The sequence below is a fragment of the Drosophila subpulchrella genome, chromosome 3L (genome assembly GCF_014743375.2).
Source record: "Drosophila subpulchrella strain 33 F10 #4 breed RU33 chromosome 3L, RU_Dsub_v1.1 Primary Assembly, whole genome shotgun sequence".
NCBI lineage: Eukaryota > Metazoa > Arthropoda > Insecta > Diptera > Drosophilidae > Drosophila > Drosophila subpulchrella.
In genome coordinates this window covers 12,271,460-12,286,473 of record NC_050612.1, presented here as the reverse complement: position 1 = coordinate 12,286,473, position 15,014 = coordinate 12,271,460, and the positions used below count along the sequence as shown (strand labels likewise).

The following is a 15,014-nucleotide window of genomic DNA, read 5'->3' as shown; positions in this document are numbered from 1 at the left end:
AGAAAATTGAAGCCAAGTCCCCTTTGTGCCATAAAGCACGGACGGCCAAGGAGCCTTCAAGGGGGGCGGAATGGGTGTGACCTCGGGGGTAGAAGTGGGTGTTTGCCGCAGCTGATTGGCAATATAACACCAAGGAACCCCAGCATTCAGGGTGGAGTTTAACCCATGTGCTAGTTGCTGTGCTTCTTCAGAGAATTGTTTGATTAATAATATATGTGTTAAGACACATTTCCATTACCTTTTTTTATAATCTTCATAAAATGTTTTGCAGAAAAATAAAAACATTTTAATAAATATTTAAAATAATAATTCTACACCTTTTAATATTTGAAATAACTTATACCATTTTTTTTTATCCTTACTTTAATCCATATAGTATCAGGATTATGTATTGACTCAAACCGAGATTAAATGACCAACAGAACATATGGACAACTGGAAGAAGTGGCTAAAATGTCTCGTTGGCCACTTGTAATTGCCAGTAAATTATTTCGTCCTGCCAAAAGGCAACTGCACTGGCCTCATAAATACAACCGCCAAACTAACCGTACCAATTTATAGTCAACACTTAATCTAAGCTGTCAATGTGGATGCAACAGCAGGCGGTTGAGTGGGAAACTAGTGGTATCGTAATTGGCGGGGATTACGACAAAACGTAAAAGTGCAGAACGGCATGTGAATGCGGAAGTTGAGCTCGGAATTGGCCAAAGTGAAGAAGTCGTAAAGTTTTAGTTGCATTCTGCCGTCTTCGCCCTCGAATTGGACGCTTAATTTATGTTTCAATTCCAATTAGCCATCGAGGCACGGGCTTTTATGCTACTTTTCTCTCTCGAATACACGGCGAAAAATGGGGTATTTCTTATACAATGTAGTATTACAATTATTTTGGGACTATACTTGGAACTGTTTGCTGTTTGGAGTTTAAAAAAGAGTTGCCTACTTTTACCCATAAATTGTATTATTTGAAAGTCTCACAAAATCTAAAATATGATTTAAGTTATTACTTAGCAATATTCATATTAAATAAAAAAATATTTTATTACTTTTAGAGTAGAAAACAACATTTTAAAGCACAGTATCAAGAGATTTTTGTAAAATCGTAAAAAATAGAAATGGTTAAATCAAAAATTATAGCATTTTTTTCCAAAATGGGACCACAACAATGATATTTTTCCCTGTGTTTTTTGGTAATTGACTTTCGGCCTGGCCCTGACGCGTCATTTGTAATTGTATATCAGCACGAGGAGCCAAGACGAAGGCAGCGTTTATTAGCCATGGCCAAATGCAGCTAATTGAAGTTCAAATTGCGTTGGCGCACGGTTTGAAATGGCAAAGGAAACCGTTGAAATGTAAGCACTCACATGTGATTCCTGTCGGTCCAATAAAACGTTAAGTTCAGTCAGACGACAATGCAGACGTAAACGAAGACGAATCCACTTAAGGCCAAAACGAAAAGGGAAGAAATACAAAATAATGCGAAAGCCAATTCAACACTCAAACACAATCAGCAGAGAAAAGCAGAGTCGAGAGCTGGGGGGGAAATAAAATCAAGCATAAATGCAATAATACAATTTATGTGCCGAATTTCATAAGGACCATAATGGACACACAAGCACACACTCTCCAGACTCCTTAATCCCCGCAATAAAGATATGGAGCCAACAAAGGTGACTCTCTCAAGTTGGCCCACAATCGCTGTAATCGTAATCACATTTGGCGTCGAGATGTTGGCGCTATTTGCGAGTGTGTGTCATTTTCCCTGGCGCAAAAGTTTTCCTCCCACGGAAAAGGCAACATTGTGCCCAACACTTGCCAAACGGACATCCGGTCCATCCATCCATCCATCTCCCCATTCTCCGTATCTTTTGGCCAGTTAACAACATTTGCTTGACGTTTGCCAATTGCATTATGACTCAATTGCGAGCTGAACGATTCTACGGACCAGCCAGAAAATCAAAGAGCGGCATTCGCATCAATGGGCCAACTTCAAGTTGAGTGGCGGTCCATTGAAAAGAAACAGAAACGGATGCGGAAACAGGGGTCTATAAGGCGGAACTTGAATTCTGATCGATCGAAAATCAGCTGAAAAACTATAAACATGTTGAAATTCAAGCAATTTGGATTTTATTTTATTTTATGATTTTAATTTAAAGTTATATAGCTGTTGGATAATTTTATACAAATTAAAGAAAAAAGCTAGAAGAATTTATTGTTTTACTTCCGGCTCCTTTAAGACACAATATAAAATTCAGATTGTTATTTTAAATTTTAAAGTATATCAATTAATAAGTTATAAACTAAATTTGGTTGCAACACCAAGTTTATAAAATAATAATTTTTATAAATCATATTCAGCTATGTTAAGGTACCTAAATGCGTGTATCATAGATGGGTTAATATGCTTCATTGTTGTCACTCTTAATGCATGAAGATACAAATACTCACGTTTCCGTGAACCGCAACAATCCAAACGAAAGGCTTGAAGAGCGGATGGGGCTGAAAATGCATTAACACTTTGGCCGCGCCGTTAATGCATCTCCGATGGGCCATAAATTGCGCTGGCCGCAATATGTTTGTGCCACTTGATGGCCCTTCAGCGGTGAATTGTAAGTTGCCATCCAGCCAAGTCGAATCCGAATCTGAAACCGAGTCCATGGAATGTGGAGCAAGTGCACAGACCTTAGCTTATTCCGGGCATTACGCAATGTCGATAGGCCAAGACTGGGTCTCTTTTAACTGGGTCGACGACACGCCCTTCTCGAAATAATGTGCCCGCCCCCGCCTTTCGAGGCTGTCACTTGGAGCCGGGCAATTGTAAATTGATTTGCCACGATCGAGGGATAGAGAAATGGATTTCTGAAAGTCACGCAAAGCCAGCCGGCAAAGCTTGAAACGAGTTATGTGTAATTGGCATTGCGGTGGTCAGGTCCTCTATATATGGCCTAACAATCGACCTATCCAGCACAGTTGTTCCCAATTGCTTCCATCGACATGGCTCACTTCCAGTTCCTCAGCGTCGCCTCCAGTTTGCTGCTCCTCCTGGCTCCCACCTGGGCGGGATTGATTGCCCAGCCGAGCATTAGCTATGCCGCCGACGAGCACGCGGTGGCCCACACCCAACAGAATGTGGTGAGGAGCTTCGACGGCACCGTCTCCCACTATGCCAAGTCGGTGGCCACGCCCTACTCGCAGGTCCACAAGCAGGACACCCGGATCAGCAACAATGTCTACCAGCCGGCGGTGGCCAAGAGCTTCAGCTATGCCCCGGCTCCCGCTCCAGTCTCGATCCCAGCTCCCGTCTACAGCCACAGCACTCATCAGGAGCCATCCCACCTGTTCACCCAGGCATCGCCGGTGTACCACCAGCCTGCTCAGGTCTACCATCAGGCTGATCCATCGGTTTACCACCAGTCCGCTCATGTCCAGACTCCATCGGTCTACCACCAGGCTGCTCCATCGGCCTACCACCAGGCTGCTCATGTGGAGACACCCTCGGTCTACCATCAGCCCGCTCAGGTGCAGAGTGCTTCGGTCTACCACCAACCTGCCCATGTGGAGACTCCTTCGGTCTACCACCAGCCCGCCCACTACAGTCACCAGCCCGCCCACTACAGTCACCAGCCCGCCGTCATCCATTATTCCCCTGCGGAGACCGTCTCCCACATGACCTTCGATGGTTTCGGTACCCACTACGGATTCTAGGTTAACCAAATTAAGTTTAAAACTTTGTGTATACTTATTAAATAAAATGTTGAGCAAAATTACTTGGTTTTGTAATGATTTCCAAATTGAAATTCTATTTTTATCGCATCTTAGATTTTCTTTTAGTCCTAAGACTGCATTTCTGGATCCCATAGCTTGAGTTATTGGAAACTGATTTAGAAGTGGGATACCTCTATAAATTTCTGGATTAATTCTTTAATATTCTACATGCACATTTTTCTTTTAAACGAGGGTCAAATTTTTAAGCAATTTTTATGTTCGATTTTTCCGTAATTCCAATGGTTTTCAGAATGGGAACCCAAAACTGCACTTCTTGATTCCATAACTTTGGTATTTTTATCCCGATTTTGAAGTGTGATGCCTCTATGAATTTGTAGTTAAATTCTCTGATAATCTGCATACAAATATTTCTTTTTAATGAGGGTCCAAATTTTGACCCATTTTCGTGTTCGATTTTTCCGTAATTCAAATGGTTTTCAGAATGGGAACCCAAAACTGCACTTCTTGATTCCATAACTTTGGTATTTTTAACCCGACTTTGAAGTGTGATGCCTCCATGAATTTGTGGTTGAATTCTCTAATAATCTGCATTCAAATATTTCTTTTCAATGAGGGTCGAAATTTTGATCCATTTTCATGTTCGATTTTTCCGTAATTCCAATGGTTTTCAGAATGGGAACCCAAAACTGCACTTCTTGATTCCATAACTTTGGTATTTTTATCCCGATTTTGAAGTGTGATGCCTCTATGAATTTGTAGTTGGATTCTCTAATAATCTGCATTCAAATTTTTCTGTTTAATGAGGGTCGAAATTTTGACCCATTTTCATGTTATATTTTTCCGTAATTCCAATGGTTTTCAGAATGGGAACCCAAAACTGCACTTCTTGATTCCATAACTTTGGTATTTTTATCCCGATTTTGAAGTGTGATGCCTCTATGAATTTGTGGTTGAATTCTCTAATAATCTGCATTCAAATATTTCTTTTTAATGAGGGTCAAAATTTTGACGCATTTTTATGTTCGATTTTTCCGTATTTCCAATGGTTTTCAGAATGGGAACCCAAAACTGCACTTCTTGATTCCATAACTTTGGTATTTTTATCCCGATTTTGAAGCGTGATGCCTCTATGAATTTGTGGTTGAATTCTCTAATAATCTGCATTCAAATATTTCTTGTCAATGAGGGTCCATATTTTGACCCACTTTCATGTTCGATTCTTCCGTATTTCCAATGGCTTTCAGAATGGGACCCCAAAATTGGACTTCTGGATTCCATAGATTTTTTTAGTCCGATTTTGACGTGGTATTCGTCTATGAGTTTGTGTTTGAATTCTCTATAATTCTGCACTAAAATGGTTCTTTAAATGAGTGTCAAATTTTTAACTCTTGCCTTATAAGGATTTCCAAAGGCTTATCCTTATTCCTTTATTAAATTAATTGAAAATTTTAAAATATATTTATAATTACAATGTATTTTAACAAGTAACATTCACGTTTGAAGTGTATACACTTGTAATATTAGTTTCTACATGACCATTTTAGCCATGATGTCCGATGCATTTGGCCAAGGGCTTGAGTGCCTCGATTTACTTGTCCCTACCAGTAAGCAGTTCCTGCTTATCACTCACGTTCGGAGGCAGCGTAAACAAATCATAAAAAATCCACACAAAGTGCACCCTACACATAGCCCCAAGTAGGACATTAGCTTTGGTCCTTACACCAGTCCGTGATCCCTGGTTCTTAGACAGGGGGAGGGGAATGCAGAGGGGTTACGTGATTTGTGCAGCGCAAACTTAAAAATCGGACATGAAAGCTACGTGACTCGCATGGCAACCAAAGGACCCAGGGCATTTGTAAGGACGAAGGACCATCAACTAGCGTGCCTTATGAACTAATAAGATTTTCGCCATTCTCGTAAATTATGCACATTGACAACTCTAATCGGCAAATTGAAATCAGATTTTTGCAGGCTCATTAATTTTGCAAACGAAAAGAAAACTCCCGTGAAGCCGAAAGCAAATCGAAAAACTCTCAAACAGCCGGAGTCAATAATCAATTGGTGTCCTCTGCTTTTTTCGTCCTTGATATTTTCTCTAAATGATAGCTTCATTAGCTGGCCATCAAAGTAATGGCCATAATGATTACCAGAATAGGGCCAGCAACTTCTGGAGTGAACTTCTGAATTGAAAAACTGAGCAAAAGGCCACAATTTGCGAAAAAATGAAGCCATAAACTCCGCTTAGTCCGGGATCCTGCAGGACCTCCTGCCATCCCTATACCATTCCCTGTTTTTTTTGGGGGCCACCGCTTCTGTCCGCCACTTGAGTGCTAAAAGGCGCAATGATAAAATATTTGCCCGACCAAGGCAAGTAAATTTGTTGGCTAAAAAGTTGAAACAGCTAACAGAAAGCAAGAGATGAAGAAAGGCCGAGCCGTTAGTTGTTGTTTTTATTTAGCTGTTGCGGTTAAAGTTTTCCCACTTCCATCGCCAGGACATCGTCCCGGGCGAAGTTGGCAAAATAAAAATGCAAAATGCCCAGTAAGACGTATTTATCAACATAATTACATTTTTAATGGCCCCTTAAACCGCAAAATGGCAAAGCCGCACTGCAAGATAAAGCCATGGCGAAAAAATGCTAGAAAATGGGGAAAACTTGCTTAGCCATCTGAATTCTTCGGCTTTCCGTTGCCCTGAAGAATCTTAACTCAATTTGGGTGCCATTACTCCATAATTGTATTGTACTTTTAATATATTGATATAAAAATTAAGCACTTCTGTTACTTATAAAATGTATCATTCGCATGTTTATAATTAGTTTGTGTTTACCTTTGGAAGCAAAAATACATTTTTGCACGATTTTCCAATCTTTTGTTTACTTTTAATTTTCCTAAATCAGAGAGAAGTATTTATAAGAGGCGTTTAGAGACCCAGAGAGCTGGGAAAAAAGAGAGCATACTCTTTTTGATTATTACTCTTTATTTTGCACTATCTAAGTTTCAGCAGAACTAGTGCAATTCCTAACTCATCTATAAAACCTGTTTGCCTGTCAGTATGATAATAATAAAATATAATATTACATATTTTGTAGGGGATAGATTCCCCCACTCGGGAAAAAAGTATATGTAATATGTATTTTATTCCAATTTTTTTTTATTTCTACTCAACAAATATATACCCCTTACAACAAAATTCTGGATCCGCCACTGCTTACAAGTTATAGGCTTTTATAAAGTATCGAAACTTTTTTATGTCTTTTTTATCATCATGCAAATATTTTTAACCGCGTAAGCAAAAATCCTAAGAACGTTTATCTGCTATGTATAAGGAAGACTTTGAAATTTATTTATGCCAGTACGAATTAGCAATATGTGGCGAGCAGTGTTTTTATTCTTCGCAGTAACAGCGTCCGCTTCAGCTTACAAAACACCAGATCTGAAATTGCACGACTTCTATAGCTACGATGAAATGAGATGGTACCTAAGCACCCTTGATAGCTCCTTCAGCAATATAGAGCTTCAGGAATTGACAAAAACCCACGAAAATCGATCAGTTTATATAGTGAAAATATCTGCAAAACTCGACCATTATTGTCCTGGTCCAAAAAACGTGATATTACTGGATGCGGCCATCCAAGGAAACGAGTGGATCACAACCACTGTGGCGCTGAAGACGATTCATGAATTGGTGGTGAATTATGGACAATATAAAAAGTTATTAGAGCGATTTGACTGGTACATCCTGCCTATGGCTAATCCGGATGGTTACGAATTCTCCCGAAACTCGATTAGTCATTACTGGAAAAAGAATCGCTCTCCGAATGGCATTTACTTTGGATCCAATCTGAATCGAAACTTTGACACCAAATGGAATAAGTTCAACAAATGGCATCCCAGTAGCCAAGAGTTTCAAGGGAGCAAGCCTTTTTCCGAACGCGAATCAAATTATACTGGGCGTCTGATGCAATATCTTATTGCACAAAAACAGCACTTCCTCTACATAACTCTGCAGACCAAAGGCAATCCGTCTATCCTATATCCATCGCCCTACGAATTGTAAGTAAAACATTATTTTTATTTTTTCAGAAATATTACCTTATTTTTCATAACTTATAAATCATAAACCGGATTACGTTCTTAGTGACTAAGTATATCCACAAATGTTATATGTATGTTATTCTCACACTATCTGTACATTATTTAGGGCGCCCCCGGAAGACGTACAGATGCTCAAGATGATAGCAGACTATGCCAGTGGAAATGTTTTTCTGAACACAAAGTTCCATTTGAAACTCCCACCCATTGAACATGAAAGATTTGGTGGTTCCAGCTTGGACTACGCCTACGAACAGGGATTTCCTCTAACTTATGGGCTCGAGGTCTTCGAGGTGAATAAGTTTGAAGCACATATCAGAAACTTTATTGCAGATCGGGCCTATGTGGGGTGGATAGGAGTGTTTAGTCTTGCCGAAGGAGCCCTAAAATATAAATGCAATGTTCCTAGAGAAGATAAATGTAGGTGCTTTGAGGAGAGGGATGAAGACGAAAGGGATCCTGATGATGATAGCAAATCCGTAGTTTCACAAAATGGAAAATCTGGTTCATCTTCGCTAATCAATGGCAAATCTTCAAGTGCCGCAAAATTGGATGTCCATGTTTGTGGTTTCAAGTTATTGTGGCTGTATTGCATTAACTTAACATTCATTGGTATATTTATACTTAATACCTAAAAACGTTTACCACCGTTTAGTGTTTATAAGAGAGATAGCTAGAACAAGTACGTTTAATGCAAAGAGATATTTATTTATTTAATATATCTCTTTATTTAACATGTAAATTGGGTTAGTTTAGACTAGCATGCCACCCCCGAAAAGAAATACTAATTCTTGTATTACTATTAATAACCATAAAAGCGTTATGTACCCATTTATGATCCCATCTTTACAAGGAATCGAACATTCAAAGACAATAATATATTAACATATTAATATTAACATTTATCCAATATAATCCAAAAATCACTTTAATGACTATTTTTATACAAAATATATTTATCAAAATCGGATTAAATGGTATTCTTTTTAAGTGAATCTAGACGAATTAATGAAACAATCTTTAAGATTGGAAAAACAATTATAAATGTAATATTATGTATTGTAATATTAAATAAAGTTAATTTATAGAAACACACCATTATAGTTATTGAGGGTTATTTTTTCATTCATGCGTTAGTCATCGGCCAATCCAGAGTATATAGCATGGGAAGGGTATGAGTCGTTTGTAGCCCATACCAAGAGATTCTCAGGGAAAGGCTCTCTTAAAGCTTTATATGACCGCATTGCGATCGGTCAGAGTTAGTGCACTATTCGTTCCGTCTCCGGAAAGATGTGGAGAGTGCTGTGCGCGATCATCGCTCTCGTGGCGCTCGTAAATCCATTGGCGGTGACGAAAGATATCCGCCGACGGAATCCGGTCGAACTCCAACTGAAACACTATCTCAGTTACAGTGAAGTAATGCAGTACCTGGATGAGTTGGCAATCACCTATGGAGATCGGGTTACCATTAAGGATGTGGGTCGCACCTACGAAGGTCGAGCCCTGAAAGTCGTCATGATAACGAACGGCGATGGAAGATCGGGAAAGAGGGTGATATTCATGGATGCCGCTCTCCATTCCCGAGAGTGGATGACACCCGCCGCCGCCCTCCTTGCCATCCGTAAACTGGTCGTGGAGTTCGAGGAGAATTCCGATCTTCTGGCCGATTACGATTGGCACATTATGCCCTTGGCGAATCCGGATGGCTACGAGTACTCCCGCAATACATATAGATTTTGGAGAAACACGAGGACTCCGAATGGCGGCAATTGCTTCGGCACCAATCTCAACCGAAACTTTGAAGTGGGATGGGGAGTGGGTTTTCCGGAGCTACGGGATCCCTGTGATGAGAACTACGCGGGTAGTGAACCATTCTCCGAGGTGGAGGCACGAACAGTGCGCGACATAATGCTCAATTTGGTGGAAACTAAGCGGGCTGTCATGTATATTTCTCTGCACACGGCGAACCGCTCAGTTTTCTATCCTTGGGTGTACGATACGTGAGTTGAAAATGTGTAATTACATAAAGAAAGATATACAGTATATATAATAAATATAACTTGGTTACACCTGTTATAAAATTAAGAAATATTTAAATAATTATTACTTTCGTCTTTAGATCGCCAGTTCCTAATAACGAAGAACACGATGAAATCGCCAGGTTCGCTGCCGAAAGGATATTTCAAAGTACGGGTACTATTATAAAGCCGAAGCAGGGTTCTAAATACGGCGGACCATTTGGTGGCACCAGCCTGGACTATGCATTTTACGTGGGTTTCCCGCTGTCCTTTGTCTTCGAGATGTCGGGAACGGGCCAGGATAATGTGGAGTACAAGTTCTTTCCACCTACCAGAGATATTCGCCACCTTGCTGAAGAGTCGTGGACGGGTATTCGAGCGATGGCCGAGAAGGCTATTGAAAAATATCCACCCTCCAGATCAATTTATTTCATACAGAAATACGAACTTTCCGGAAATGGAGCTTCGCGGAGTTGGGGCTTGAATTACTTAGCTGGAACAGTTGCATTATTTTACTTATATTTCACAAATAATATTTTAAGCTGAGTGTTTAAAATAAGATACTCATCATTTTTATTTTATTTATTGGAGACAGCCCAATCTGTATAGCCCTTTTTTCCGGAATAAATTAAATTGCTAAATATATCAGTTACTTTTGTTTTTATTGGTTACTAGGGTACTTAAGAAAATCTAATGTATTGGGCTTAGTGAACATAGGTTGTATACACTCCAAAGAGTTTTTTTTAAAAGATATTCGTATTAACCTCTGTTTTCTTGATTATGCTAGAAGTTAAAATAGCAAAAATTTCATGTGTGTTATTTGTTCATTTATGTACCATACTCACATTTAGCTGTCTTCTTTATTCTCAGGCCATGCTTAAATTATCGGATTCTCTCTGGCAACCTTTAAAAGATTTTAATATCCAGCGGTGGGCAGTGGAAACCCCCTCCATTTCCACATCCACCCCGTTTATCAGCCAGTCTCTTGCGTTACGCATACGCCTCGTTGTCCGCTTGTTTGCACTCGCTATCAACGTGACTTGGCTGCCTCGCTGGCGTGGAAAGGGCTATTCGGGGCTGGGGAACCCGCATATCACTCGCATTGTACGATACATTTCACATGCTGCAATTAACGCAACAAATTGCATTTTTAATATGCAAAAATTAATGCGGAAAATCTTTCTGTGCCGCGCAGAGCAACGAACGATGAGCAACAGAAATGAAACGAAAGGCGAGATATGCATATCCAAGCTTTTTATTTATAAAAGTCATTGTGAAAATTGAAAATCCACATTCGGTCTACAATTAAAAACACTTTTCGTCTGCATGTTTGCACTCGTTCTGCTGGGGATATTGTGAGTATTTAAAATAATAAAATGCCATTACAAAGTCAAAGTTGGCTGGCCCAGGAAGTCGGTGTTAATTAGTTTTTTCGAAGCCATCCCTTGGCCAGCTGACGAGTCGTCCAGCCATCTATCTGTCCATCTAGCCCATCCATTCGGGCACTTTCTGCGCGGGAGTTGGGTCAAATGTTTTAATTTCCGCACCAATGTCTCTAACGGAAATTACTTAAAAAACAAAAAAAAATAAACAAAGTTCATGACCCAGGGCTGAGTGTCAATTGCCTGCAGGGCACCTCGTTATCTTGCCGATGGGTTGGAAATAATTAGTAAAAATACAAGTACTTCATAAACCCACATTGGCTGGCTTAAAATAGTCTACCCAGATTAGCGCAGTTATCGCTCTAAAGAATTGCTACATGCTCTTTGTATTACATTTGAATTCAAGTCCGATTAGATTTAGTCGTAAGTATAGTATGTCGCTCTCAGATCGCTCGGATCGTCGGAACCGTTCCGATCGGCTTTACTGGACTAATCGGAGATTCAGAGTGCAAAATGTTGCTGTTCCTGCTGGTTGTGCTGCTTTTTGCGGCGGGCTGGTTCATCCATCTTGGCCAGGCCGATCGCCGGCGGAAAGTGGCCAATTTGCCGGGACCCGTGTGTCCGCCGCTCATTGGAGCCCTTCAACTCATGCTGCGCATGAGCCCAAAAAGTAAGTCACTAGTAAACCAAAAAGGAATGATAAAGTCAAAATATCAAACAAATGTTTTCTTTATATAGAAAATATTAAGAATATTTAATCAAGCTTTTTGTTTTTCCGTTTTAATTATAATGAAGTCACTTAAATGGTCAATCTGACATATCAAAAATATTCTCAATCAGATGTACATTTAATTGACAGCACGCAAGCCAGAAAGACATGTATTGCCCTAAAGTTAAAGTTAGATTTCCTTTTATTTTTTATATATTTTGAGACTTTAATTGTGTCCCGTTTGACGTGGAAACAGCGTTTATTTTTCTGTTTTATCTAGTAGGTACTTTATAATTCGTAAACAAATAATTATATTTCTTTTCGATTGGGTTTCATTATTACTGTTATTCAAAAACGTATTCATGCTGTTTATTAGGTGCTCTTTTTTTATTGATTCATATCTTAAAGCTTGAAAGCTGTTCGTGACCGCTTCTGTTGTTACACTACTGATAAGGAATTACTAGTATAAAGTTTTTTTTTATTATTAGGTTGTAAAGCGAACAACATGTCAATGCAAAACGGAATACGATTTTTTCTCTTTCTTCTCTTCGGTTTTTTATTTTGCTTTATAAAATCGTTGCAGTGATTCAATGTGCATATATTTTTCATTCAAATTTACAAACTAGATTTGAATACATAATATTTTAAAATTGATTGACCAGTTCTCAAATAACCGGATTTGAAATAAAAGAGTATAATAAAAAGTCTCAAATAGAACTAAGAATATTTAACAAATCGAAAATGTGCACTTTAAAATGTGTGTTAACGAAAAGTTTTGAGTTGCTTAAATAATATCAGCACATTTTATGGTACCGTCTTACCAAATTAAGTAGGGCAAAAGTCAAACAGTAAGCAATATTCGAAAAGAGAAAGACCTTATCTTAAGCTTATTATACTTTTTTTATTTTGAACAAACATAAGAGGCAGATTACTTTGAAATCTACTGCATTATCGCTGAACCATTTATGAATGGCCACTGACCATACAATACAATTCTTATCAATGCGGATTCCAAGTAACAGTGAAAGAAAAACATACGGTATGGGTTTTTATTTTAATATTTTTTATTTATTAACTTTTTATATTCTAATGTACTATTTTAGTTTATAAAAATAAACTTCAAAAAAGATATTGAATTAAATAAAACATTTTATTGACTATATTTCAGCTTTTTTGAAGCTGGGCCGGGAGTACGTGACTCAATATGGTCACCTCCAGCGAGTTTGGGTCTTCAATCGCCTGCTGATAATGAGTGGCGATGCGGAGTTTAATGAGCAGCTGCTGAGCAGCCAGGATCACCTGGTGAAGCATCCGGTCTACAAGGTACTTGGTCAGTGGCTGGGAAACGGCTTACTCCTCAGCGATGGAAAAGTGTGGCATCAGCGCCGCAAGATCATCACTCCCACGTTCCATTTCTCGATTCTCGAACAGTTCGTTGAGGTGTTCGATCAGCAGTCAAACATTTGTGTCCAAAGGCTGGCACAGAAGGCCAATGGCGAGACCTTCGATGTTTATCGAAACATTTGTGCAGCAGCCTTAGATATTATAGCAGAAACAGCCATGGGTACTAAGATATATGCCCAGGCCAACGAAAGCACAGCCTATGCAGAGGCAGTAAATGAGTGGGTATCTAAGAATTTCAAAATAGTTTTAAGGCTATATTTTTTTTTAATCCTTTTTAGATGCACTGCCCTGTTGAGCTGGCGATTCATGTCCGTTTACCTGCAGGTGGAGCTGCTGTTTACCCTCACCCATCCTCACCTGAAATGGCGACAGACGCAGCTCATCCGCACAATGCAGGACTTCACCATCAAGGTGATCGAGCAGCGTCGTCAGGCCTTGGAAGATCAGCAGAGGCAATCCAGATTGACAAACACCGCAGATGAAGATGTGGGTTCTAAAAGACGTATGGCCCTACTGGATGTCCTGCTGATGGCCACTGTTGATGGCAGACCTCTGAACAACGATGAGATTCGCGAAGAGGTGGACACCTTCATGTTTGAGGGTCACGATACCACCACTAGTGCCTTGTCCTTCTGTCTGCATGAGATTTCTAGGCATCCGGAAGTACAGGAAAAGATGCTGGCGGAGATTCTACAAGTTCTGGGCACCGATCGAAGCCGTCCGGTCAGCATCCGGGATCTCGGAGAGCTCAAGTACATGGAGTGCGTCATCAAGGAGTCCCTCAGAATGTATCCACCCGTGCCCATCGTGGGCCGCAAACTGGAGACTGACTTTAAGTACAGTAGGTGTCCTTATAAATAACTTTCTCCTTAAAAATGCAATATTAAATAATTGTCTTCTTTCAGCGAATTCTGTGTACGGGGATGGAGTAATCCCAGCGGGCTCAGAGATCATAATTGGAATCTTTGGAGTCCATCGACAACCAGAGACCTTTTCCAACCCGGATGAGTTCATTCCGGAGCGATATGAAGACGGAACTCGCATACCGCCCTTTAAAATGATACCTTTCAGTGCTGGACCCCGAAATTGCATAGGTCAAAAGTTCGCCCAGCTGGAGATGAAGATGATGCTGGCCAAGATTGTCAGGGAGTACGAACTCCTACCCATGGGTCAAAGGGTGGAGTGCGTCGTTAACATTGTCCTGCGATCGGATACGGGCTTTCAGCTGGGAATGCGCAAGCGAAATAGCACATAAGTTTAAGGGGTATTGTTCAGATTCTAATATCTTACATTATGTATTTGTTATCTTAAGAACTAAAGATCATTTACCTTTTACCAACAAAGCAAGTACTTATATTTTTAAGGGAAATAATCAAATTATCTATCGTGACTTTAAGGCCACCTGAAATCCATTGGATGATCAATCGCAAGTCCAAGCACATTTCATCGCCATAGGGTAATAATTCTTCATCAAAGAGTTTTCGATCTGCCTGTTCCACAAATTTTTGATGCAGTTGCTCCGCCTGCTGGAGACATAACTCCATCAACTGTTCCAAGTTTCTCTTGTCAAAAAGTCTACTAATTTTTGCCCCTGATCCGACTGACACATGAGGACACCTCCTCCCAGCCAATCCTTCATCAGCTCATAGCCCGTTTCAAGGTGCGTTTCCCTTTCCAGAAGTTG

General features: G+C 39.9%; 4 protein-coding genes across 4 annotated transcripts; all 4 read left to right on the top strand.

The window, feature by feature from the left end:
- The first annotated feature begins 2,982 nt into the window (after window positions 1-2,982).
- On the top strand, window positions 2,983-3,707 carry LOC119554318 (extensin-1). Its single transcript, XM_037865180.1, has one exon. The coding sequence runs from the start codon at window positions 2,992-2,994 to the stop codon at window positions 3,700-3,702; it is 711 nt and encodes a 236-aa protein (XP_037721108.1). The 5' UTR covers window positions 2,983-2,991; the 3' UTR covers window positions 3,703-3,707.
- Window positions 3,708-7,092: 3,385 nt separating this feature from the next.
- Window positions 7,093-8,452, top strand: LOC119555293 (carboxypeptidase B-like). The gene is made up of 2 exons (XM_037866609.1): window positions 7,093-7,778; window positions 7,927-8,452. Exons 1-2 carry the CDS (start codon window positions 7,093-7,095, stop codon window positions 8,450-8,452), a joined length of 1,212 nt encoding a protein of 403 aa, XP_037722537.1.
- A 641-nt stretch (window positions 8,453-9,093) lies between these two features.
- Window positions 9,094-10,478, top strand: LOC119553152 (carboxypeptidase B). The gene is made up of 2 exons (XM_037863372.1): window positions 9,094-9,817; window positions 9,937-10,478. The coding sequence occupies exons 1-2, from the start codon at window positions 9,108-9,110 to the stop codon at window positions 10,379-10,381; spliced, it is 1,155 nt and encodes a 384-aa protein (XP_037719300.1). The 5' UTR covers window positions 9,094-9,107; the 3' UTR covers window positions 10,382-10,478.
- Window positions 10,479-11,676: 1,198 nt separating this feature from the next.
- LOC119554885 (cytochrome P450 4d8) lies at window positions 11,677-15,014 on the top strand. Its single transcript, XM_037865974.1, has 4 exons — window positions 11,677-11,887; window positions 13,095-13,548; window positions 13,609-14,171; window positions 14,236-15,014. Exons 1-4 carry the CDS (start codon window positions 11,731-11,733, stop codon window positions 14,583-14,585), a joined length of 1,524 nt encoding a protein of 507 aa, XP_037721902.1. The 5' UTR covers window positions 11,677-11,730; the 3' UTR covers window positions 14,586-15,014.

Bases quoted from the DNA above. Each gene is read 5' to 3' on its own strand.
- LOC119555293 (XM_037866609.1), top strand. From the start codon at position 7,093: ATGTGGCGAGCAGTGTTTTTATTCTTCGCAGTAACAGCGTCCGCTTCA. The intron at 7,779-7,926 runs GTAAGTAAAACA...TACATTATTTAG, and splicing joins TATCCATCGCCCTACGAATT to GGCGCCCCCGGAAGACGTAC.
- LOC119554318 (XM_037865180.1), top strand. From the start codon at position 2,992: ATGGCTCACTTCCAGTTCCTCAGCGTCGCCTCCAGTTTGCTGCTCCTC.
- LOC119553152 (XM_037863372.1), top strand. From the start codon at position 9,108: ATGTGGAGAGTGCTGTGCGCGATCATCGCTCTCGTGGCGCTCGTAAAT. The intron at 9,818-9,936 runs GTGAGTTGAAAA...TTTCGTCTTTAG, and splicing joins TATCCTTGGGTGTACGATAC to ATCGCCAGTTCCTAATAACG.
- LOC119554885 (XM_037865974.1), top strand. From the start codon at position 11,731: ATGTTGCTGTTCCTGCTGGTTGTGCTGCTTTTTGCGGCGGGCTGGTTC. The intron at 13,549-13,608 runs GTGGGTATCTAA...AATCCTTTTTAG, and splicing joins TATGCAGAGGCAGTAAATGA to ATGCACTGCCCTGTTGAGCT. The intron at 14,172-14,235 runs GTAGGTGTCCTT...GTCTTCTTTCAG, and splicing joins GGAGACTGACTTTAAGTACA to CGAATTCTGTGTACGGGGAT.